Genomic DNA, 24139 nt, shown 5'->3' with positions numbered 1-24139 from the left:
AAACTAGAATGAAGTACAATATATCTGTAGCAAAAGGCTATGAAACAGAATTCAGGAATAGAGCAGCACTATGGGATTCAGTCAATAGCACATTTATCATTCCAAACAGAATCTTAAACATTGAACATGTAAGATATACTTTCATGTGGTGTGCTAATACATCCCTTTCCTGTATTTTCCATGATTAGTGTTGTATTGAGTTTTAGGAAATGAATTTCATCATGAAAATACAATGTTTTTGGGCTTGTGTATGTAACATTTTCTTCTGTTATTCTTGAGGAATGGGTCCTGAAAGTTTCGCCATACCTTTTGTTGCATCCTGTGTCATAAAGTTCATTCCTATTTCCCCTGTTTCTTAAATATTTCAAAATATTTATCATGTTATGCATCTATCAAGGCAAAATTAAATCTGATTTGGGCAATAATAAACATACTGTAACTTTAATTTCAACAGTAATTTATTGTGCAATTTGTGTATGTTATGTAGGCTTCTTGAGGAAACCATTTTGTGGCACCATTTTGAGGTGTGCCCACAAGGTAATTGGAATTTTAGTTTATCTTAAAGAATCTTTATTTGTTCATCAACTTTGTCCCCTTCGACGTATTCCCCTTCAGATTAATTCACTTGTGGCGGCACTTTTTCCAATCTTGGAAGTACTTCTGGAACTCACTTTTCGACATGATGTTCAACTCCTTTTTTAGTGATTGTTTTCATCTCATCAGTGGTGCCAAAACGACATAGTTTCATGGTTCTCTTTAGCCTCAGGAATAGAAAGAATTTGCAGAGGGCCATGTCCGGTGAATACAGTGGCTGAGGCAACACAACAATTTTATTTTTCTACCAAAAAATCATGAACAAGTATTGAGGTGTGAGCAGGAGCATTATCATGATGCAATTTCCATGACTGGTTTTGCTGCAATTCTAATTGTTTTTTTCAGGCTGCTTCACTGTGATGTGCGTACTGTAAGACCTCCGGTACACACACCATCAGATTATTTGACTTGTCGCTCTAACGAAGTAGACGAGTGTCAGCAATATGTCTTGTGGTCTTATCGTGGCGTGTTTATCTTCTGCCGTTAGGTCAGACAATAGAAATGCCACTTACACGCTTAGAGTAGCAGTTTCACGGTGACCAACTTTAAACAGAACTTGATTAATTTTCACACACATTTATTAAAATAATAAAAAGCATAGACATTACGTAACTTGATTCTGGATGCTGTTTTCAATTGACAATCTGAAGTTCCTTTGGTCTCGGTATGTTAATCTTATTCTCACATATCTCTGATACTTGACAAAGAGTCCATTCAATTATCTTCATGGCTATGTACAAGAATATGGTAATCTTATTAGGTGCAGACTGAAACTTGACTATAGACTGGTACAGACAGGTGCAGACTAATGCAGACTGACTAATCGGAGGTCTGTACACTCGTTATAATACCTCACATGTTCCGGTATCGCTGCGCAAGTGTGATCCGCGAGGAGAAAAGGTTCTACGTTTGCAGCAATCTCATTGGCGGCATTACGTATTAATACGCCGATCAGCGGAAGCAGAATTTGGTCAGTCTCTAAGGCAGCGCCATCTCGTAGTGCGGAGACGGACGAGCGCTGCGCCTGCGCTGTTGTGCTTAGCGGGGAGCGCTCTAGTGGGAAAGTTGTGTATGCGCTGACTACGCGGAACTATGTACACAACATTCACGCAAATAGCACATAACTTTCAGGTGGTATTCTGTATTGACAGTGCTACCATAATGCAGGAACTCATGATGCACCATCCTGTTGGAATTGAAGAAAACAGTAAGAAGAACCTTCACATGTGATCAACTTTGCTAAGTTTCTTCTGGCTTGCTTCTTCAGACAGTTTCCATTGAGATGATTTGGCCTTGGTTTTTATGTCATATACCCATGTTTCATCACCTGTTGTAACCTTCTTCATTCAGCAGTTCGTGAGTGTTGTCTGTGTAATGTCGTTTTTGGTAGAGATATAACAATTTTAGAAAAAATGTTGCTGCTACAAGTTTCATGCCCAAAACATCTGAAAAAATTGTTTGGTATGAGCAGTCATAGTCTTCAGCATCTTACTGGCAGTCTTTGAAACATTTTTACCATTTGTAAACTATTGTCTTACTCGTAGCAGATTTGCAAAAAGCCACAGCCATTATTTTGAATGTGGTGCTGCACTTTATTCCATTTCCAAACAGATGTAATGTAGATTTTTTTGATCAACCTTTTTTGAAAGTAAAAACTTGCCGAGCACTCGGAAACGCTCATAAGCTTTTGATTGTCAACAATAAACCAAATATTGAAAACAGCTGAAAATGCTAATATACATCAGGAACAAGTGTACCAACAAAATGAAAAAAAAAAAAAATGCAAATCCAATGTATAAAGCCTGCAAAATTAAAAAAAAATCTTGTTACTTTTTGATCAAACCTTGTACAGTAATATTCTTATGCCTGCACATATGTTGATTACTGGAGATTTGAAAATTATTTTATCTAGAAAATGAAGTAGTAAATTTATTTTGATAATATATGATGATAAGTCAGTAAATAAGTCACAAATGTTAGCTTATCTTATACTGTGTTTAAATTACACATGCATATTTTGCCAGAAGATAGCAGTATATGTTTGCTTGTTACAGAGGCTGTAGGACATCACGTGGCAGCCTATGCTAGATGCCCGATTTGTGGCATGAGTGTACAGGATTAGAACAGTATTTGGTTGTGCATTTTTAGGGGCCAAAAGACCCTCCACAAAAGAAGTGCATCTTGAAATACTTCTCATGTATGGTGACAATATTTTATTGTGGAAAGTTTTCTTCAGTTTGATACTAGGATCTTAACAAGGATTGGCAAAGCATCAGAGACCGGGAGCAACCTGATGGTCCCTGCTGTGGTGGCAACTGAAACCACAGCACATTGTGTGGAACAAATCATTTGTAATGATTATAAGGCTCAGTGACATAGTTCATACTGTAGGCTGTTCACATGGAACTTCTTATAGCATTATGCACGAGTTGTTGAAGTTTCATGAAGTTTGTGCCTTTGTGGGTGCCACACAAGTCAACTGAGGAACACAGAATGAAGCAAATGAGTCTGTCTTTCCAATGCCTTATTCGATACTCAGAGGAATGGGAGAACTTCATGACATGAACTGTTGTAGGGAACGAGTCTTATGTTTGCCTTTTTCAACCAGAAACCAAATGACTGTTCGTGGAATGGAAACATTCCACCTCCCGACAGCAAAAAAGTTAAAGATCATTTCGTAAGCCCACAAGGTTATATGCTCACCAGGTTTCTGGACGTGCAAGGGATTGTACTGATGACATTCCAGTCTCACAGTGAGCCAGAGAATGCCACTTCATATTGCTCCACTGTGCAGGACTTCCAACAGGCCAGACAAAGGGAGTGATTCTTCTGGATGACAATGCTCTTACAGAGAGTGACTTTCATTTGTTTGGGTACCTAAAATTTACTTCTGGTGGCCAGTGTTTTGAAACTGATGATACCATAGCCGAAGAGATATGTTGGCTGTGACAGCAACCAAAAGACTTCTTTGCTGCTGGCCATCATGGAGATAGGATAAGTGTCAGAATGTACAAGGTCGACAGGTAGAAAAGTAAAATAAATTTCAGGAAATTATATTGATTATTGTTGTCTCTGTCACATTTTGTGACTTATTTATTGAATTATCCTCATACTAGGAATTGCTGTGATAAAATTTAAATCATACATCCTAACTTTCTTGGACAAGTACATGTCAGCTGTTAGTACAGTTTCTTTCTGCCATTTATAATATATTATTTATTGAATAATGAAATAGAAATGTGATGTCAAATACCAATCACCATTATGTTGATAAAGTGGTGATGGAAGTAGGTTTCACAATTAATTCTCCCTCTAGCAAATTTTCTGTCTGGTAAGCTGTGTTGAAATATGGTGTGGTGTGACTTACAGTATAATGCTATTTATAGGTACCTTCTCTTTGAGGGACATGAAACAGACAAACCAGAACCACTGAAGCTCTCTGAAATAAAATCACTCTGTGTTACCCGTTATCAAGATTCAGGTAAGGAACTGTCATTATGTGGTTGGAAGCTGCTATATTATGGATTTGGTTTCATAGTAACACTGCATGTCTGGATGCACAAACTAATAAAAATAGTTTTTTAAGCCATTAATTATAGGTAGAAGTCTAGACCAGGAGCAGTGCCATTACTTCCATATTTAGCATAGCAATTTTGGCAACTGCACACTTAGAGGTGTAACAAGAACAGATAGGAATGTGTCAACAGCTCGTTGTTAACTTTTTGCTAAATGTAGCTGAGCGTCCCATCATATCACTCCATTGGCTTAGCATGTTCTCAAAGTGTAACCTTTCAGCCTAACTTAGATCTCTCTCTGTCCTTCAGCCCACTGTATTGAATGGTTTCAGTCTTTAATTGGTTACCTTAAAAACATCCTACTATGGTGGCACTTCACTGCACATTGATTTTAGCAGTCTGGCCCCATTATATATGCATCTGGCTTGCTTTGGCTGTTGCTTGATGCAGCAAGGCTCTTTCTTTGTCATGTGATGGGACACCTGTCTACTATGGTCACTGGCTAATGGCGCCAAGACAGTAGCTTCAGATCTAGATAAGCTTCCGTTTTCTTAACCTCACTCTTCAAGACTGGAGTTCAGTCTCATGCAAGCTCTGCAATGGATGTGTTAGGTGGTTCTGGACTTTGTAGCTCTAATAGCGCAGTACACGATACCAAGTTCATTCTTGGGCATTTGTTGAGAAGTTATACCACCTTTACACCTACACCTACACCTTTATACCTACAGCGCAGCTTGGTATATACAGCAGTGCATCACACTGCAAGACTTTCTATCCAACAGGCAAATGCATGTTCCCACTTAGGTAGTAGCCAGGGTTTGAGCTCCTGCCCATCATGGCTGGTATGTTCACGTGAAGACTGTGTATCATTCTACAGAATCCTGCCCTGCCAATTTCTCTGTAAGAGACATTTGTCTGTCGCATGGCTTGTGATGACAGTTTTCTTTCTCTGCTTCTCACAATATTAAAATGTTTGTTGATAGCTCGAGGTGACAAGTTAGTGACTTTATTTTGTGTCTCCATGCTACTGTTGAACTGTATATAGTGTGTTTATTTTCTGGGCAAATCGGTACTAAGGATGCTAGTCTTACTGCACCTTGTGGCATCACTATTTTCTTTAGTGTGTGTCGTATTAGTAAGTGGCATCAATACTGTGTATGGCTTCAGGTATCACTGAGAACTATTAATTTGTGAAATTATTTCAATGATCCTTGTAGTATTTTGTTAATTGTCTTTACCTATTGTAAACATTATTCATTGTGTCTGTGAGGAACATACCTGTTCAAACATGCTCAGTTTTAGCTAATTTTATGTGGATTATTTAGTTAGGAACGAGAAGTTGCCAAATCATGTGCTTTAGAGGAAAACTGCCTTGTCTGGCATTGTCCCTTGTTGTAGACTTTAGCCCAAATAATATAATTCAAAATAGATTATATCTCAAATGTTTTTAAATTGTTGTAATTTCATGAAATTGGATTTGGATTCTGCATTATTGTCAAAAGCACACCATTCCACAGCAGTGGACTTGAGGAACACTGAACACCACATATTTACCATGGAAACGTGTAAAACTGTAGACCTGTTGATCCAATTTTGGCACCAGTATTTTGGTGATTGATGTAGTAGTCTTTCTCAGTTTAATTATTTTGGCTGTAGTCACTATCAGGATCCTGCCAGGCTGTGTGTTATTGTTAACAACATACTGCTGTTTAAGCCTAACTTTGATTCACAATACCTTCCAGGCACATAGTTACATGTCACATTTATTTTCTGGTATCAGCATTTCATAACATTTGTCTCGACATTTTCAATTCTTAAAGGATCATGGCTGTGCAATGCTGACTATCTCTCATAATCCTGTTGGAGTTCAATCAGCAAATGCATAACTTGCAGTGACTAATGAAGATGACTAGGTATTCTTTTCATAATTTTTAGATACTTGGTTTAGGTAAACATCACAATCAACCGAAATGTAGATCTTGTAGCAGTTCTGTATCTACACTCCTGGAAATTGAAATAAGAACACCGTGAATTCGTTGTCCCAGGAAGGGGAAACTTCATTGACACATTCCTGGGGTCAGATACATCACATGATCACACTGACAGAACCACAGGCACATAGACACAGGCAACAGAGCATGCACAATGTCGGCACTAGTACAGTGTATATCCACCTTTCGCAGCAATGCAGGCTGCTATTCTCCCATGGAGACGATCGTAGAGATGCTGGATGTAGTCCTGTGGAACGGCTTGCCATGCCATTTCCACCTGGCGCCCCAGCTGGACCAGCGTTCGTGCTGGACGTGCAGACCGCGTGAGACGACGCTTCATCCAGTCCCAAACATGCTCAATGGGGGACAGATCCGGAGATCTTGCTGGCCAGGGTAGTTGACTTACACCTTCTAGAGCACGTTGGGTGGCACGGGATACATGCGGACGTGCTTTGTCCTGTTGGAATAGCAAGTTCCCTTGCCGGTCTAGGAATGGTAGAACGATGGGTTCGATGACGGTTTGGATGTACCATGCACTATTCAGTGTCCCCTCGACGATCACCAGAGGTGTACGACCAGTGTAGGAGATCGCTCCCCACACCATGATGCCGGGTGTTGGCCCTGTGTGCCTTGGTCGTATGCAGTCTTGATTGTGGAGCTCACCTGCACGGCGCCAAACACGCATACGACCATCATTGGCACCAAGGCAGAAGCGACTCTCATCGCTGAAGACGACACGTCTCCATTTGTCCCTCCATTCACGCCTGTCGCGACACCACTGGAGGCGGGCTGCACGATGTTGGGGCGTGAGCGGAAGACGGCCTAACGGTGTGCGGGACCGTAGCCCAGCTTCATGGAGACGGTTGCGAATGGTCCTCGCCAATACCCCAGGAGCAACAGTGTCCCTAATTTGCTGGGAAGTGGCGGTGCGGTCCCCTACGACACTGCGTAGGATCCTACGGTCTTGGCGTGCATCCGTGCGTCGCTCCGGTCCGTTCCCAGGCTGACGGGCACGTGCACCTTCCGCCGACCACTGGCAACAACATTGATGTACTGTGGAGACCTCACGTCCCACGTGTTGAGCAATTCGGCGGTACGTCCACCCGGCCTCCCGCATGCCCACTATACGCCCTCGCTCAAAGTCCGTCAACTGCACATACGGTTCACGTCCACGCTGTCGCGGCATGCTACCAGTGTTAAAGACAGTGATGGAGCTCCGTATGCCACGGCAAACTGGCTTACGCTGACGGCGGCGGTGCACAAATGCTGCGCAGCTAGTGCCATTCGACGGCCAACACCGCGGTTCGTGGTGTGTTCGTTGTGCTGTGCGTGTGATCATTGCTTGTACAGCCCTCTCGCAGTGTCCGGAGCAAGTATGGTGGGTCTGACACACCGGTGTCAATGTGTTCTTTTTTTCCATTTCCAGGAGTGTATATGTCTTGTAGTAATCATCCCAGAAAGCCCAAGAAATTAATTTGGAGGAACAGTTCACTAATTGACATAATATCTATGCTCTTACTTCTATGGCTGAAAAGAAATCCTGAGAACTGCTTTCGTTTGTAGGAAGAAATCACCCAGATCTAGGGACAGCATACAGCCTGCTGTAACTCAATAACTGTTATGGAGTAGTGCATAACACATAGTAAGATTTTCCCTATTTCTTTAATGATGTCATTTTTTCCCCGCAAGTGTTGAGCTACATTCACTGCAGTAGCAAAAGAAATTCATTAGTGGTGTGATTCTAACACCTTGATGCTGCATGTTTTCCCTATGTATAATACATGTGCCTCATGTAATGAGACACAGTTGAGGTCATAGTCTCACTTGGCAGTACACTTCTATCTCTGCTGTACAAGTAAATTTTATAAAAGTCATGGCTGATAAAGTACACTGCCATAAAAACAACCTGTTGGAGCACCTTTTATCAGTTAAGTAGAAGCAGCATTCATGCCAACAGGGTTTATATGAATGTGGTTTGTATTTTGTTCTAAAGGGTACATTATTACCAGATAAAGGATTGTTACATACTTGATGTTCTCTTGAGCTCATCATGAGTGTCATGTCCTAGTGGATGATCTTAATGTGCAAAGAATATATTTATGCAGGTAGGGACTTGAGTGAACTTGATACTGTAATGCAGGGTGCAATGATGCAAACAGGGGGTTTTGGAGAAAATAATATCTAAATAACCAAAAATTTCAGATTCTTTCATCTTATGTACAAATATTTTGACAGTTTAAGAATTTCGTGTATTAATGTCATAGCTGACATTTAGCAGTTCTTGCACTTTATCATTTCTCAAGGCAATTACCATGCTGTGACTATTCTTATTTTCAAAACATAATTTTGAAATTCACAAAAAGTTACAAATTTTCATAGTTTATTCTTCCAGAATAAATGGAAAAAAGCTTCAGAAGTGTATATGTATTAATCATGTCCCATAGTATTGAGAACAAAGTATTTATTGAAAATAAATTCAGATCTCTATCACATTTGGTTTCTTTATTACATTTTTTTTTTAAATTTTCACAGATACTCTCATTTAGAGAGGTCTGTAACATTTTAACAAATCATCAGACAATCAAAATGTCGTAGTTTTGGAGGGATATTATGTATAACTTCAACACACATTTTTCTCCGCAGACTTTGAAATAGTGATGTGGCACATTCACTCTTGACCTGTGTTATTTGAGATGAATCGCCCAGCCGTAAGTACACTGCATTATGAAATGTCAGTAAGTTCACAGTAAAGTAATTGTCTTGATCCACAAGAAAATTAAATCAATTCGCACTACTAATATACTGTATATCACTTTATAAACCGAACACAAGCAAGCAGTTTACAGTAACACAGGTGTCACAATATTGATACGTGATAGTTAAAACCCCTGCAGTAGTTAGTTCATGTGACTGAATAAGTATACCAGTCTGTAGTCACTGAACTATAACTTCACTCTAGTAATCTCACAAACAGGCATATTTGACTTGCATGGTGGTAACAGCAATTTGTGTCATTGTTATGCAGAGTCCATAAATACAGCATCGTTGTTTAGGGAAGCATCTGTTAGACCAGGACACGACAATGGCTGACTCGCAGAGAATGAGACTGAGCTCATGCCTGCCAAGGCTGGTCTCGCATGATTGGTCAGCTGGAGATGATGTATTTTCCTTGCTAATAGCAGCCTCGCTGGATGTAGATGTAATAATGGTTGTTGCTAGTTCCATGTCTTCCATCGATCCCATCACCTGATATCACTGAAAAAAAAGAGTACTGATACAGTTTTTCAAGATACCCTCCCACCCTCTTCTATAAGAATGTGCTGAATTCTAGGTGTCACTGGTTGGATCTGGATTGCTCTTTTACATCATTATCATCAGTGGTTGATACTTTGTTTACAAAAGCATGCAGAAGAAATGTGTGCCCCAAGAAGATAAGAAAGATTCATACACACCATGTGTATTGAATGCTCCCGGTAAGCAGTGGAGACATATTCCAAGGAGCACACAAGCTCTTTGACAAATTTTGCATAAGAAACAAAGTATATTTCCAAAGAAAATGCACATACGAGGGCTATCCACAAAGTACATTATGTTTTGGAACTAAAAATAAATAAAGTATTGGAAATTTTTTTAATTATATACAGATGAAAGCCACACTTAACTCCTACTTTTCTACATAGTTGCCATTTAAATTAAGGTACTTATCATACCAACGGACGAGCTTGGAAATTCCTTCATCGTAAAATTCGGCCGCCTGCGCCTTCAACCACGTGGTTACCTCTTCTTGAAGCTGTGCGCCGTCATCAAAACGCTGCATAGCCAACCAGTTCTTCATTGCTGGGATTAAGTGGAAGTCGCTTGGTGCCAAGTCGGGACTGTACGGCGGATGAGGAAACAACTCCCACTTAAAAGATTTGAGAACTTCACGAGTGGTATTTGCCGTGTGGGCCCAGGTGTTATGAATCAGCAAGATCTTTGAGCCCAACTTTCCCCTGCACTTGTTTTGTATTGCTCTTCTGAGGTTGTGCAGAGTTTGGCAATACCTTTGAGAGTTTATTGTAGTGCCTCTTTCCAGGAAATCCACAAAAATAACACCTTTTGTGTCCCAAAAGAGGTAACCACGTGGTTGAAGGCGCAGGCGGCCGAATTTTGCGACGAAGGAATTTCCAAGCTCGTCCATTGCTACGATAAGTGCCTTAATTTAAATGGCAGCTATGTAGAAAAGTAGTATTTAAGTGTGGCTTCCATCTGTATATAATTAAAAAAAATTCCAATACTTTATTTATTTTTAATTCCAAAACGTAATGTACTTTGTGGATAGCCCTCGTATTTACTGGTTGTACTAGTAAACTTCCTTGTTTGAGCTTTCAGAATAAGTATAATGATTTTATTGCTGTTTGACACACACTACCATGCCCATTCACATATTTATTTGTGCCAGAAATGATTCATCAGCATACCTCAGCCTGGTCTTAGTGTTATGAAGGCATACTGAAAATTAATGCCTCTGAATTTTTATGTGAAAACTCGTAAAGATTTTTAAATGAAACAGATGTGATTAGCACTCTACATTATTATTATTCATGTCTACTTATTTATTTCTCAACGTAGTCCACCTGGCATGAATACATTTCTTCCAACGAGAGACCAGTTTGTTGACACTGTCGCCATAGAATGTTTGACTTTGTTGATGGAGCCACAACCTTACCTTTGCTTGCACTGATTCAGCAGTATCAGAATGAAGTCCTCAAAAGTGTTTGCAAATGGATGAAAAATCAGATGGGGACAAGTTGGGACTGTATGGTAGATCATCGATGACAGTGAACCCAAGGTGACAGATTGTTGCAGCACTTTTGTGTGGTATGGCATTGTCATGCTGAAGGAGAGGATTCTCAGTATGCTGACAAACTCTTCAAATTCCTAACTTGATTACAACTCACTGATTTTTGCACAACAGAGCTACCATGCTACACACAAGTTTTTAATCCTTTTACAGCAGAGGGCTTCAAATGTGTAGGCATCAAGAATAAAGATGTGGAGTATTAATCAGGTTTGCTTCACTTAAAAAAAAAAAAAAAAAAAAAAAAAAAAAAAAAAAAAAAAAAAAAAAAGGCTTCAAAGGTTTTGACATAAATTTGGAGGAATTACTTAGTTAGGTGTACTAAATAGTAAACTGCCTGTACTAAATGATGATGTATTTTCAGTGGTCTCATTTGTTGACAGGTACTGTGTGTGCTGTGCTTTTATATTTTTGAATGCTTATTGTTTCAAGGTCCATGTGGTGTGAAGATTGTTTACGACAATGGTGAGAAGGATGAGCCCTATCGGCAGCTAAAGTTATCTTGTGGTCAAGAAACCGATCAAACAGCATCTGGTCTGTGGGTCTCGGCCATTCATGAGGTCAGTATAAACAAATCTTCCATATGTAACAATGAAAGTTGCCACTCACCATATTGCAGAGATGCTGAGTCGCAGATACACATAACAAAAAGTTTGTCACAAATAAAGTTTTCGGCCAGTAAGGCCTTTGTCAACAATACACACACGCCGCCCCCCACCCACCACACACACAAAATTAGCAGTTTGCGGATGAGAATTTAATAAATCTCATCTGTTCAGTCCATTTTCTTTCAAAACCAAGTTAGAGGCCCTATATACAGATATCAGAGAGTGGCCAACTGAGTTCACACATAACATATGTATTTATATTCACTCATAAATGTTGGTGAACTTGTAACTAGACGCACAATTTTTTTTTTTTTTTTTTTTTTTAAGAAATAAATAAATTTGCATAAAACACAACACAGTGGAATATTACTGCATACTAATGTCCAAGTAATCGTAACAAATTCTGGTCTTTCGAGATGAGTGACAGTGATGTTGCTTGAAAGAATTCTGCCCATGGAGTTGGACAATGAGTTGTTAATCCTTGGTAGCTAGATTTGAACTGATTGCACACAGATGTTATTGTCACGATTTCATAGTGCAGACGGGGGTATATAAAGATGGGTGTATGGATTTTCAGTGCCATTGCTAATTTTATTTGCAATTATAATGATATAAGGTTCAAATTTAGGAGGGGTTCAATTTGTTCAGCCCAACAATAATATTGCTTAACTGTTTGATAGATAATTAGAAAATTATTAAAGTCTGAAGTATTGTTTGATTATTACACTTTAAACCAGTGCGGTGGGTTATTGATTTTCATGTAAAATTTCCATATTCATAATTTCTTTAATTTCTTTGACTTCTGGATGTTGAGGAAGGAAGATGAAAGAAGATTGGAGGCACTAGAGATGTGGATATGGAGAAGAATGGAAAAAGTGAATTTGGAAGAAAGAGTAAGGAATGAAGAAGTATTAAGAAGAGTTGGAGAAGAAAGAAATATGTTGAATGTCATCAGAAATAGAAAACTGAAATGGATTGGGCATTGTTTGAGGAGGGACTGTTTATTGAAGGAAGGGAAAAAGAGAAGAGGAAAAAGAAGATATCAAATGATGGACAATGTCAAAGGAGACAAATATTCAGAAATGAAAAGACTGGCTATGGACAGAAAAAAGAGGAAAAGGCTTAACCCGTGACAAAACCTGCCAAAAGGCAGAATACCATACTACTACTCTAGTTTTTGGCTTGTTTGAGTAAACAAAGGCAGTCTGATTCAGAAAAATTAGAGCAACAAAAGGATAATGTCAAATCTAGGTAATAAAGATACCTTGAAAGTTCCAATAATGAAAGTATTTTTGGTTCAGTCCAAACTTTAATTATGAATATTTACTTGGTTAATGAGTTTTCAGAGAAAGTAAACTGATTACAGGAAATAACAAAACTAGGACTATCCAAATAGCTAGGTCTTTTTACAAATGAACTGTTATTAACTCACGTAATTTTTTATGATTACATATTACAGGAACAACTTAAATTATCAATTTCTCTTAGCTAACAATCTCTTAGAGAAAACTGAAATATACCATTGGAATCACGAGAGTGTAAATTATAATATTTATAGCAACATTATGTAAAATACTGCGTGAATAATTATTTGGAAATTTTGTATATGAATCTGCATATGATTGGAAGCAGTTGGAATAGAATGATAGCAAATGGAGTAATTCCATCTTGCTATATTGGAACTGGACTTGTGTTCATGAGTGATATTCTAATGCCAATACAACTATTTTGATTTGATTTGTCTAAACTTTTTTTTTAATTGCTTGAAATGGATGCTGAGATTTTTTCTTAGATAAGACTGGTACTGGTTTTTCTGCCCCCTCACCAACTTTATTTTTGAAATTCTTTCTCAGCTGTGACAGTGCTCTTTGATAAATGATCTTGTTATTGATAATATGTTGGATTCTACATTACGTGGTAAACTTTTGGAAAAAGCCTTTGTTATAGTCAGTTAAAATGTTTTTAAAATACTACTCTTAGGCATTTACACATTTTTCCATTCTCTAAAGAAACTTCAAAAGCCTCAGCTCAGAGCTTAATAAAATAACTTTTAGAGATTTCTGATATGTGGACACTGACATTGTCCAAAAAGGCAGGGCCCTAAGCTGTGATGGGGAAAATCACATAAAGATGTCCTCTTGGCAGACGAAGACTGTTGTTGATGGGGTAAGCTAGTAAACAGCTCAACAAAGCAGGTTACTGAGGACCACTTGTTACCTGAACGTGTGGTCTTAAGGGTCAGTGGTCACATGACAGTGGTACATTATTACAGCTATTTGAACATGTAAGAAGCACATTTGCACTTAATTTATTTACACATCAAGTTCCATCAAATTGAGGAGCAAATCTCCAAGGTCATGGAATGTGAAATTACAACATAAAAGTAATAACGGATAAAATAAAATGTTTATGAACCCAAAAAAAGAGTAGCTATAAGTTTAAATAAATGCAGTCAACAATAGAACATCAGAATCAGCTTAATTTTTCAAGGAACTCCTCAACAGAATAGAAGAACCAACCCATGAGGAAACTCTTCAGTTTTGATTTGAAAGTGTGTGGATTACTGCTAAGATTTTTGAATTCTTGTCGTAGGTTATTGAAAATGTATGCAGCAGTTTACTGCACACCTTTGTGCACAAAAGTTAAGGAAGTCCGATACAAATGCAGGTTGGATTTTTGAGGAATGTTAACTGAGTGAAAGTTGCTTATTATTGGGAATAAGCTGATATTGTTAACAAGAAACAACAGTAAAGAATATATACATTGAGAGGCCGAAGTCAAAGTACCCAGACTAGAGAACAGGGGTTGACAAGAGGTTCGCAAACTAAACCACTTGTTGCCTGAACCTCCCATTTCTGAGCCAAAGCTATACTTTTGGGAAGAGTTACCCCAAAATACAACACCATACGACATAAGTGAATTAAAATAAGCAAAGTGGGCTAATTTCTGTGTTGAACAATCACTTACTTCAGGTACTGGTAGAATAGTAAAAATAGCAGCATTAAGTCTTTGAACAAGATTTTGAATGTGGGCTTTCTACAACAGTGTACTATCTATCTGAACACCTAGAAATTCAAACTGTTCAGTTTCACTTATAATATGCCCATTCTGTGAAATTAAAATTTCGGGTTTAGTTGAATTGTGTGTTAGAAACTGTAAAAACTGAGTCATAATGTTGTTTAGCATTAGTTTACTTTCTACAAGCCATGAATGTAGGTCATGAACTGCACTATTTGAAACCGAGCCAGTGTTGCATACAACACCCTTTACTGTCAAGCTAGTGTCATCAGCAAACAGAAATATTTTAGAGTTACCCATAATACTAGAGACGTATTGTTTATATAAATAAGGAACAGGAGTGGCCCCAACACTGATCCATAGGGCATTCCCCCCCCCCCCCCCCCCCCTCCCCCTCATTTGACCATACCCCACTCAGACCGCACATCATGGCCGTTCTCAACACTGTGAGTCATAACCTTTTGCTGTCTGTTGCAAAAGTAAGAGGTGAACCAATTGTGAGCTACTCCACGTCTTCTGTAATGGTCCAACTTCTGGAGCAATATTTTGTGATCAACACACACACACACACACACACACACACACACACACACACACACACACACACATCAGTTAAATAAAAATATTTGCCTGCCATTCAAAACCTTTTGTTTAACTCATCCAGTACTTCATAGAGAAAAGAGAATGTACCATTTTCAGTTGTTAAATGACTTCTAAAGCCGAACTGTACATTTCATGGCAAATTAAGTGATATAAAATTATCAATACACACCCTTTTCAATATCTTTAGCAAACACTGATGGCATACAAATAGGTCTAAAATTACCGACATTATCCCTTTCTCCCTTTTAATAAAGTGGCTTTACTACTGCGTACTTTAATCGTTCACGAAACTGACCATTCCTATAGGAAAAATTACAAATATGGCTAAGTACAGGGCTAACATGTACAGCAAAGTACTTTAATATTCTGCTAGGCACTCCATCATATCCATGAGAGTCCTTAGTCATCAGTGATTTAATTATTGACTCAATATCCACCTTGTCTGTATCACAGAGGAGCATTTCAGACATCAATCTCGGAAAGGCATTTGCCAAGAGTGTTACATGATTCCCTGTAGAAATTAAATTTAAATATTTAATTCACCAGCAATGCTCAGAAAATGATCATTAAATACTGTACATATATCTGATTTATCAGTAACAGAAATATTTTTACTATGAACTGACTTCATATCATTGACCTTGTGCTGCTGACCAGACACTTACTTCACAAGTGACCGTATGGTTTTAATTTTATCCTGCGAATTAGCTATTCTATTTGCATGCTGTATACTCTTTGCCTTCCTAGTAACATTTTTAAGCACCTTACAATACTGTTTGTAATGGACTACTGTAGCTCGATTGTGACTACATCTAACATTTTGGTATAATTCCTGCTTTGTTCTACATGATACCCTTATCCCACTATACCCGGGCCGGTGAAACATGTCACTTGACAGCTTGTGTGGGGTTGGCTACACTATGATTGCGAGGTTGCAGTAGCTGCCAGCGCACACGCCCACAACTTCGAAGTACGTTTTGTAAATGTAAGCTACAAACAACGTTTATATGTTAAGTGCAACAAAGTACGTTATTCTAACAATGGATAGAATGGCGATGTTCGATAGTATATGAAACTGGGAAGGAAAAACATCTGAAGTTAATGATAATATCTATGAAAATTCATTCTAAATCATTACGGTAATAGCTGCATGTAAAACGGTGTATAATAATGTAAATCTAAGCATACCAAATAACACACTATCCACACTCATAGAAAGAAATAAAGCAAAACATGCATAGCCTATCCGATTGCTGAGAGGAAAAGAGTTAATTCTGTACACATTTACACTCACCAATTTACAATGTCAATGGCGCAGTTCCATCCAGTTCACCTTCACTATCGTCTGAATCGGTGCCAAAACCTTTGTCTTCATCATCGTCACCATTAAGAGAAATCATTAATTGTTGGTTTTCATTTATAATGCTTTCTATGCTTTGTGCTTCTCTTATCAGTTTAGCAACATGGTCTACTGTCTTCCTCCATGAGGTAGCGTCTACAGTAGCAAGCCCTTCACATAGCAGTCTTTCCACTTCTGTTAAAGTAAAAGTCTTGTTTTTACTTCTAATGTATGCCTTGACTTCACTCCTAACCAATTCAATTGGATTAAAATGGCAGTGATAAGGCGGTAGCCTAATTACCAAGTGACCCTGTTTGCTTGCAATTTCATCTACAATGTAGTTAGGCATCACAGGCTTTTTTTGTTTCACAAGTGAGTATAACAACAGCCTTGTCATGCTCATGTCCGCAGCAATGTCTCCTCCTGCAACCACTGCACCATAGTTTCATTACGGTCACTAGTGGTGGGAGTTTTATCTGAAATCATGGAATGGTACGGTGCACTGTCCATCACAAAAACTGTCGGAACACTAAACTGGAGCAACAAATCTTTAAACCACCATAGAAACCGTGGGTGGTCCATACCCTCATACCAGTGTTTTTTCGATCGAAAAACTAGAAGTCCTTCAGGCACAAAGCTGTTTGAAGATCCTACATGAGCCACAATTAATTGGGACCTTAATTGGGACCATCTTCCTGTTGGCTGCTGATCGCTGCTGTTTGGAGTATCATCTGTCCAGCATTTCTCAACTGATTCTCCAGCATTGACCCAGGTTTTGTCTAACCATATGACTGATTGTATGTACTTTCCTACAGTTTTAGTCAATCTAATTTTTTAAAACGGAAGCCTGTACTGTTTAATATCATCTTAAGTGGCGTTTTCCCCCCTGAGAAAAGTTCACTTTCTTTTAAAGAAATTAGCAACTTTGCTTTTGTGGGGTATTCTTTCCTTTTATAGTATCCGTGTATGTGCTGACGAATTGCATCAGATTGGGAAGAATCAATATCTGTAACAGGATGAGGCTGCTGTTTTTTTCGTGCCTGGAGTACTTAAAAACACACTGTTTCTTCTGCAGGGGCTTTCTTCCACACTGTTTACTTCACTGTCTTGTAAGTCTTGAAGTAGCACACCTTTTCTTATAACTGTTCTTTCACTGAGTCCTAAAATTTTTAAGGTATGATCTAAAACTTTATCGACAGGAATTGATGCATGCCCATGAACAGAGACAAATTCTTTGTCTTGTTCGTAAAACTCGTGCTTTCTCCGTAGCAATTGCAAAGCCTGACTATTTAATGGCACTCCATGGCACAACGGATTGTTGTTTGGTGAACGACGTCATGTTGGTGACATGGTTTAACAAACAACACAAGAGCAGGCGTTCGCACACTAACATACAATGTTTACAAGTAAGCCGGCAATGTGATAGCATCGATGCCAGAACCGGCTTTTGTTCTGTGGTGTTATTGGTTCAGAAGATGCGGCACCTCCCGTTCCTCACTTGTTCGTTAGTTCTACTACCAACTCTACAGCGATTGAGGAATGACCTCGAAGTGACATGTTTCAGTGGCTCGGGTTTAGTCAGCCAGCCAGGTGCCCTTTTACCGAACCCCTAACCCCATTTAGAATGTTCTAATGGAAAGCAGCTCTCAAACAGCAAGAGAAATGTATTAAGGAAAGCATTACACTGTCAGCTATGTCATTGGCACTATAAACGTCCTGCCACTCTTGTTCCTTGATGAGTTTTCTAAAACTCTATTGTCATTGGAGTAAGTTTCCTACAAAGTTTGTATTTACATGTGACATTTATTTGAGTACAAAAGCCTTTTAGTGTCAAAATTTGTGCATCACGGTCTGAAATGCTATTCACCATTTTGCTAACAGAGTGCCCATCAAGTAATGAAGAATGAATAAAAATATTGTCTATGGCTGTGCTACTGTTCCCCTGCACCCTAGTTGGAAAGACTTTAGGAGATCTACCAACATGCTTTTTCTTGCACAATGATATACAAAATTGATATTGAAGCCACCACATATAACTGGTGGTTCCTATAAAAATCAATCAAGAACCCTCTGTAGCTTGAGCAGAAATGCTCTGAAGTCAGAGTTAGGGGTCCTATAAACAACAATCATCGGTATGTTTCCATAATTATTGAGAATCAGAATCTTATTGCCATTTTTCTTGTCTCCCAAACTTCTCAGTGTCAATATTGTTATCAGCATACCCATGCTAATTGATCTCTCCCTCTCTTACGTCTCCCACTCCCTAACATCTCTGCATTCCTCATACCAATCTCTGACTTTCTCTTGTTTTTCATTTATAGTCTTAAATTATCGTCTACCTCACACTTTTTATGTTGAAAATTCTTTATATTAAACTAGTCTTTAACAGTGTAATTTTTTATGATAGTGGTTTTATACAAACAACTACTCATACACTAGTGTCCAAAATTAAAGCAACACACTACTGTTTCCCCATCCTGCGTCTAATTCACAATATAATCATACAAACTGTCAAAAGATTTCCGTAGGATCGTGTCCTGCATGGTGATAACATTATGGTCAATGGACAACCACACCAACGATGACGTTGGCTGTAATGGCATGATGGTACCACCTTAGTATTGCACAGCACCTGGCATCTGACCTCCCAGCATCCACTGGATGCGTTGTAGCAAGTCAAACAGTGTACAGAAAGCTTCAGAAGAGTGGCCTTTATTGTTGGAGACCTGTTGTGTGTGTACCCCTGATGCGTCTTCACAGAAGGGAACGTCTAGAGCAGAGATGTTACCATTCTCCCAGGATGGTTGAACAGTGGACCAGTGTTCTTTTCACAGAAGAGTTCCAATTTGGTCTGGACATGATTTCGATGGATTCTCACCCGGAGGGAATGTGGAACATTATTTCGGGACCTAACCATTGTGGAAAGATACTGATATCGAGGATTGTCCCTAGTGGTGTGAGTAGGGATTATGTTGACCACTTAAACAACTCTTCATAAAATTGGTGGTTAAATTGGAAAGGTTTAACTGCTGTCAGGTATCATGATGAGATCTTGGGACCTTGTGCGGTTGTTGCAAGGTGCTGTGGGCCCAGATTTCATGTTGCTGGACGATAACCCTCAACCTCATAGAGCACGCGTGGTTGGTTTTCTTAGAAATGGAAGATATTGCAGCCGTGGCGTGGCCTGGTAGTTCTCCTGATTTGAATCCCATAGAGCATGTCTGGGATGCACTAAGGACATGGGTTGCATCACTTCAGCATCCACCAACCACTCTCAAAGACTTGTGAGCAGCACTGCAGGAAGAATGGGAGTTACTGGCTCACCAGAGGTTGACATCATTTGCAGTGTGCGCCATTGCTGTCAGGCCTGTATTGCTGCCAGAGGTGGTCACACCCTCTACTGATTGCATTAACCAGCTGTTGTGCAAATTTTTTAAGTTGGGGAAAAATGAACATTTTTGTCTACTGTCTTGCATGCTGCTGCTGTTTACATTCTTTATTCTTTATATAACTACCTTATCATCATCTGATTATACTCTTTTTGTGGCAAAATGAATGCAACCTTGCAAAATTTTGGTTTGTTGCCTTAATTTTGGATACCAGTGTATTTATTCACATGTTCTTTGATACTGAAAATGTACATCAGCTCAAGTCACTGTACTGAAAATAAACCCACTGATGCTGGAACAGTGATGTCAAATTAAGGTGCAGGTCAACTGATGTATTATTGAACCAGGACAGAGAAGGTTTTGAAAAGTGACGGTACGTTAACAGTATTGCCACGATTCTAAAGTACTCCTAATAATGAGCTGTTGATGAAAGATGAATTTTAATCACCAAAGAAACTAAAAGATGATTTAACATAGACAACAATGGTAAAAAGATGTATGAGAGTCAAAACAAAGGAAGAAAATAATGGTGATGGACTGTTAAGGAGAGAATGATAATGCTAAATGCAAAAAGAAAAAAGAAAGGAAGACCATGGAAGAAGTTGTAGGAATCATGGAATAAGAGATTGATGGTGATTGAGAATAACTATTGCCTATAACAGAGAATATGTTTGAAGGACTTCTTTGAGCTCTGATCCTAAAAACACTACAGCCAGATTAAAATTACTTGTTGACATTTCATGGCTGGTGCTAGTTTCCACCAATCAGGGTGCTCCACATCACTCCCAAACCATTTGCTGTTGCCAAACAGCACGCGCGCGCGCGCGCCCACACACACACACACACACACACACACACACACACACACACACACACACAATGCTAACAATATAAATATGTTTCGTGCACAGCAGTAACCAAAAACTACTGGATCCTTCCCCACTAGATTGACTGAGTGGCACATATATTGCTATCATCACAGAAATTGTTAGAAGAGTTTCGCGTGGCATTACATGAAGCTAAATTTTTGAAGGCACCAATGCATTGTTGTGTTTGGAATATCAGCGTCATAAATGTAACAACTTTATGTATTGTAGTGTCATAGAGTAGTGGTTAGCACAAAACCCTGGTGTGTAGAAGGTTGTAGATTTGAAACTTACGAGCAAATTTTATTTTATTTTATTATTATTTTTTATTTCTAAATCTAATGAAAAGACTTTTATTATTATTTTTACTCAGTTAACTCCTTTAAATGTATTTTTTTTAATTTCTAATACTTCACTCCATCGTTTTCAACATTGTTTTGACTTTTTTATTTGCAGCAGCTCGTGTAGACAGTGGGAGAATAGTTTCAGGTAACCAATGAAAGATGGCGAGAAATTACAGTTTGGTTTTTTTAGTACTGAAACTGAAATTTTGCTGTATTGAGTTTTCTCATAGAGGTTAGTTTTAATTGCCATGAACAAAGTGATTGTGATTTTAGTTCTACTGGTGCTTGTTGACTGCCATGTCTCAGATACAGTGCACATCATGAGGTTGTGGTAAGGTTAGAATGTGAGTTTAAATTCAGAGCTACAAAACATGTCATCTGCCACAGTTCACTTAGTTGACACTTAAAATCAGCTGTTGGCAGCACATCTTGGATTTCCATTGTACCTTGTGGTGGCCACTTCCAAGATTGCTCCATGTTACACATTAATAGCATTTGTGAAGTGACTTACTATGTTTGTGTGTCACCTATAAGCAAGCTCTAACAGCCAGCCAATGTGGCGACACTGTAGCCGCAAGTGTCAGAGATCAACTATTAAGTAATTTTAAGCTACATATTTTCAAATTGTTTACAAAACAACATTACCCTTTTAAAATACTCCCCATTACCACTAATACACTCCCCCACCCCCCACCCCCTACCCCCCACCCCCAGGTTCTTCCACAGTTTGAAATATTTTTTGTAGTTACCTTTAGAAATGGCTGACAGATCCTCCATTGTTTTTCTCTGTGACTTCTTCAATGTTGTCAAACTGGTGTCCTTACATGCCCCTTTTTATGTGTGGGAATAAGAAAAAGTTGCATGGAGCTGGGTCAGGGGAGTAAGGTGGGTGGGGCGGCGGAACCATGCCATTTTTAGCCAAAAACTAACAGAGATGGCTGTGTGTGTCGGTGCATTGTCTTGGTGGAAGAACCAGACTCATGTCTGCCACAAATTGTTTTTTAGAAACACTGTTGCGTTATCTTTTTACTACTTCCTAAAATGGTCTGTGAGCACAAGCTCTTGAATTTTTCAATGCCTTTGCCAATTCAGGCTGTTGATGGGCGTCCAGAACGAGGTTCATCATCAATTGACAAGTTGCCATTTTTAAAATGAGCAAACCACTGATACACTTGTTTTTCCCATAGCATAATCTTGGTAAGCTGTTTTCAACATTAAAACAATTTCAGCAGCATTTTTACTGAGTGGAAAACAAAATTTCACAGGTACAGTTGTTCACTTAAATTTACCATCAGAGATGTGTGCTACACAAGCTCTGGTTTTTATTTGGATACCCTTCGTATAGTACCCAGTTTAAACTGTTTTTGTGTAGATTTGTCTCTTATAAAAGACATTTTGAGTCATTTTATAGATCACTTAATATATTTAAAGTAACTTTCTTAATCAATGGAATTTGCTGTTAATTCATTTTTTAAAATTTTACTTTTGTTTTAGGCCTTCAAGCTGATTTGTCGGCGCACCACGGGGGAGAACAGATAATTGAATCAGAAAAAGAAAAATATTTTTAGAAGATGAATTTACATGAAGACAGATTTTATGTTCTATCTTGCATTGTGTGGCAAATGTTTAGATCAGGCAGTTGGTAAAATACTGTTGATAAGGGAGATTTATGAAAGTACAACCAAATTTAAAGTGCCTTATATATATGTATATCTACTTAAACCAATAGAAATTGTTACCTACAAGCAGTTGTATTTAGAATGTTATATTTTATATGTATGTTTCTTATGCATTCCTGTTTATTGAATATTTTGTTTTGTATTTAATCAGAATACTATATATTCTTATTCAGATATATAAATTATAATGGTGTATTCCATTTAAAACAATGTTTATGCATTCATAACCTGTGGCCAGTTGTGTGTTATTACTTAATTTTCATTGAGACCTGTACTAGGAAAACTATCAACAAAACATAAGTTAGCTTGAATTTCAACAGAACAAATTCTACTTAACAAACATCTGAACAAAGGTGGATTTATGTTATGACATACTCTTAGGTCACACATGGAGGCTGCTTCAACGTGATGTACCTTCAGCCTGTGTGGAACTCACTCGCAAACATTGTCACAAATTGTCAGGAGAGCTGGTAGTATATTGTTATGGTACACCATTACAATAATATTACTTGTAAGGAAAGACTTTTTTGTTAAATTACGAAGTGTATATACTCATATTCAGCAAGGGCACTAATACTCATGCTGTTATCACCTGAAAACCGCCATTGTGCCATCACGATAAACAGGTGTTTTCATCAACTGGAAAATTTTTCCAAAAGTAGATGATGGCTTGTGCTATTCACTCTGGTGGAGTATCCATGACTGCTTTTCAATTTTCATCTGAACCTTTGCTGCTTCAGATGTTAAGGGAGTAGATGGGGCCACTTTCAGCTATCAGTGCTGACATATCCATAAGAATGGGTTCTCCTGGGATCAGTCATGAGCACTATCCTCCCCATAGTTTCAATTGGTATCATTCTGCAGCACATCCTTCAGCTGCATTGTCACTGTATGTAAATAACTCCTGTCTAAATTACAGTGCTTCGACAATAGATACTGCCGTACATTAGCTCCAGGATGCCATAAGCTGTCGTGAACCTGATTGATGTGAACAAACCATTCTTTACTAGGTGTGGTCCTACTGAAGGGTCTATGCCCTTACCATCCGCTAATCTCTGAACTGACTTACTAATCAGTTATAGTCAGACCTACAGTTTAATATATACTCCAAACAAATGTTCATTTTAAACATTGTCAGAGGTGAAAGAAGTCATGAGAAACAGGTAAGTTCTTGGGCTGACCAGGGTGTTTTACTGTTGAGCCGTTGAGGAATACCTTCTGCAGGGTATAAAACTGAGCTTCTGATCTTTGAAAACTAAGGCAGTGCCCTTCTGCAGGTTTGGGCCACAATATCCCCAACCAAAACTCGATGTAGTAATGTGGTTGAGCAACATTGCATCGTGTCACTCTTAG

At 38.6% G+C, this 24139-nt stretch overlaps 1 protein-coding gene across 1 annotated transcript in view; it reads left to right on the top strand.

The window, feature by feature from the left end:
* Positions 1–23018, top strand: part of LOC126284794 (zinc finger FYVE domain-containing protein 21-like) — a 49787-nt gene extending 26769 nt beyond the window's left edge. Inside the window, exons 5-7 of the mRNA XM_049983959.1 lie at positions 3981–4075; positions 11373–11500; positions 22602–23018. Coding sequence (XP_049839916.1) covers positions 3981–4075; positions 11373–11500; positions 22602–22646 — 268 coding nt within the window. The 3' untranslated portion in view covers positions 22647–23018. The remainder of the gene's footprint in view (positions 1–3980; positions 4076–11372; positions 11501–22601) is intronic.
* Positions 23019–24139: the final 1121 nt, after the last annotated feature.

This window comes from Schistocerca gregaria, chromosome 8 (assembly GCF_023897955.1).
Source record: "Schistocerca gregaria isolate iqSchGreg1 chromosome 8, iqSchGreg1.2, whole genome shotgun sequence".
Classification (NCBI taxonomy): Eukaryota; Metazoa; Arthropoda; class Insecta; order Orthoptera; family Acrididae; genus Schistocerca; species Schistocerca gregaria.
The sequence above is the reverse complement of the archived record's forward strand: the minus strand, read 5'-3'. Positions and strand labels throughout refer to the sequence as shown.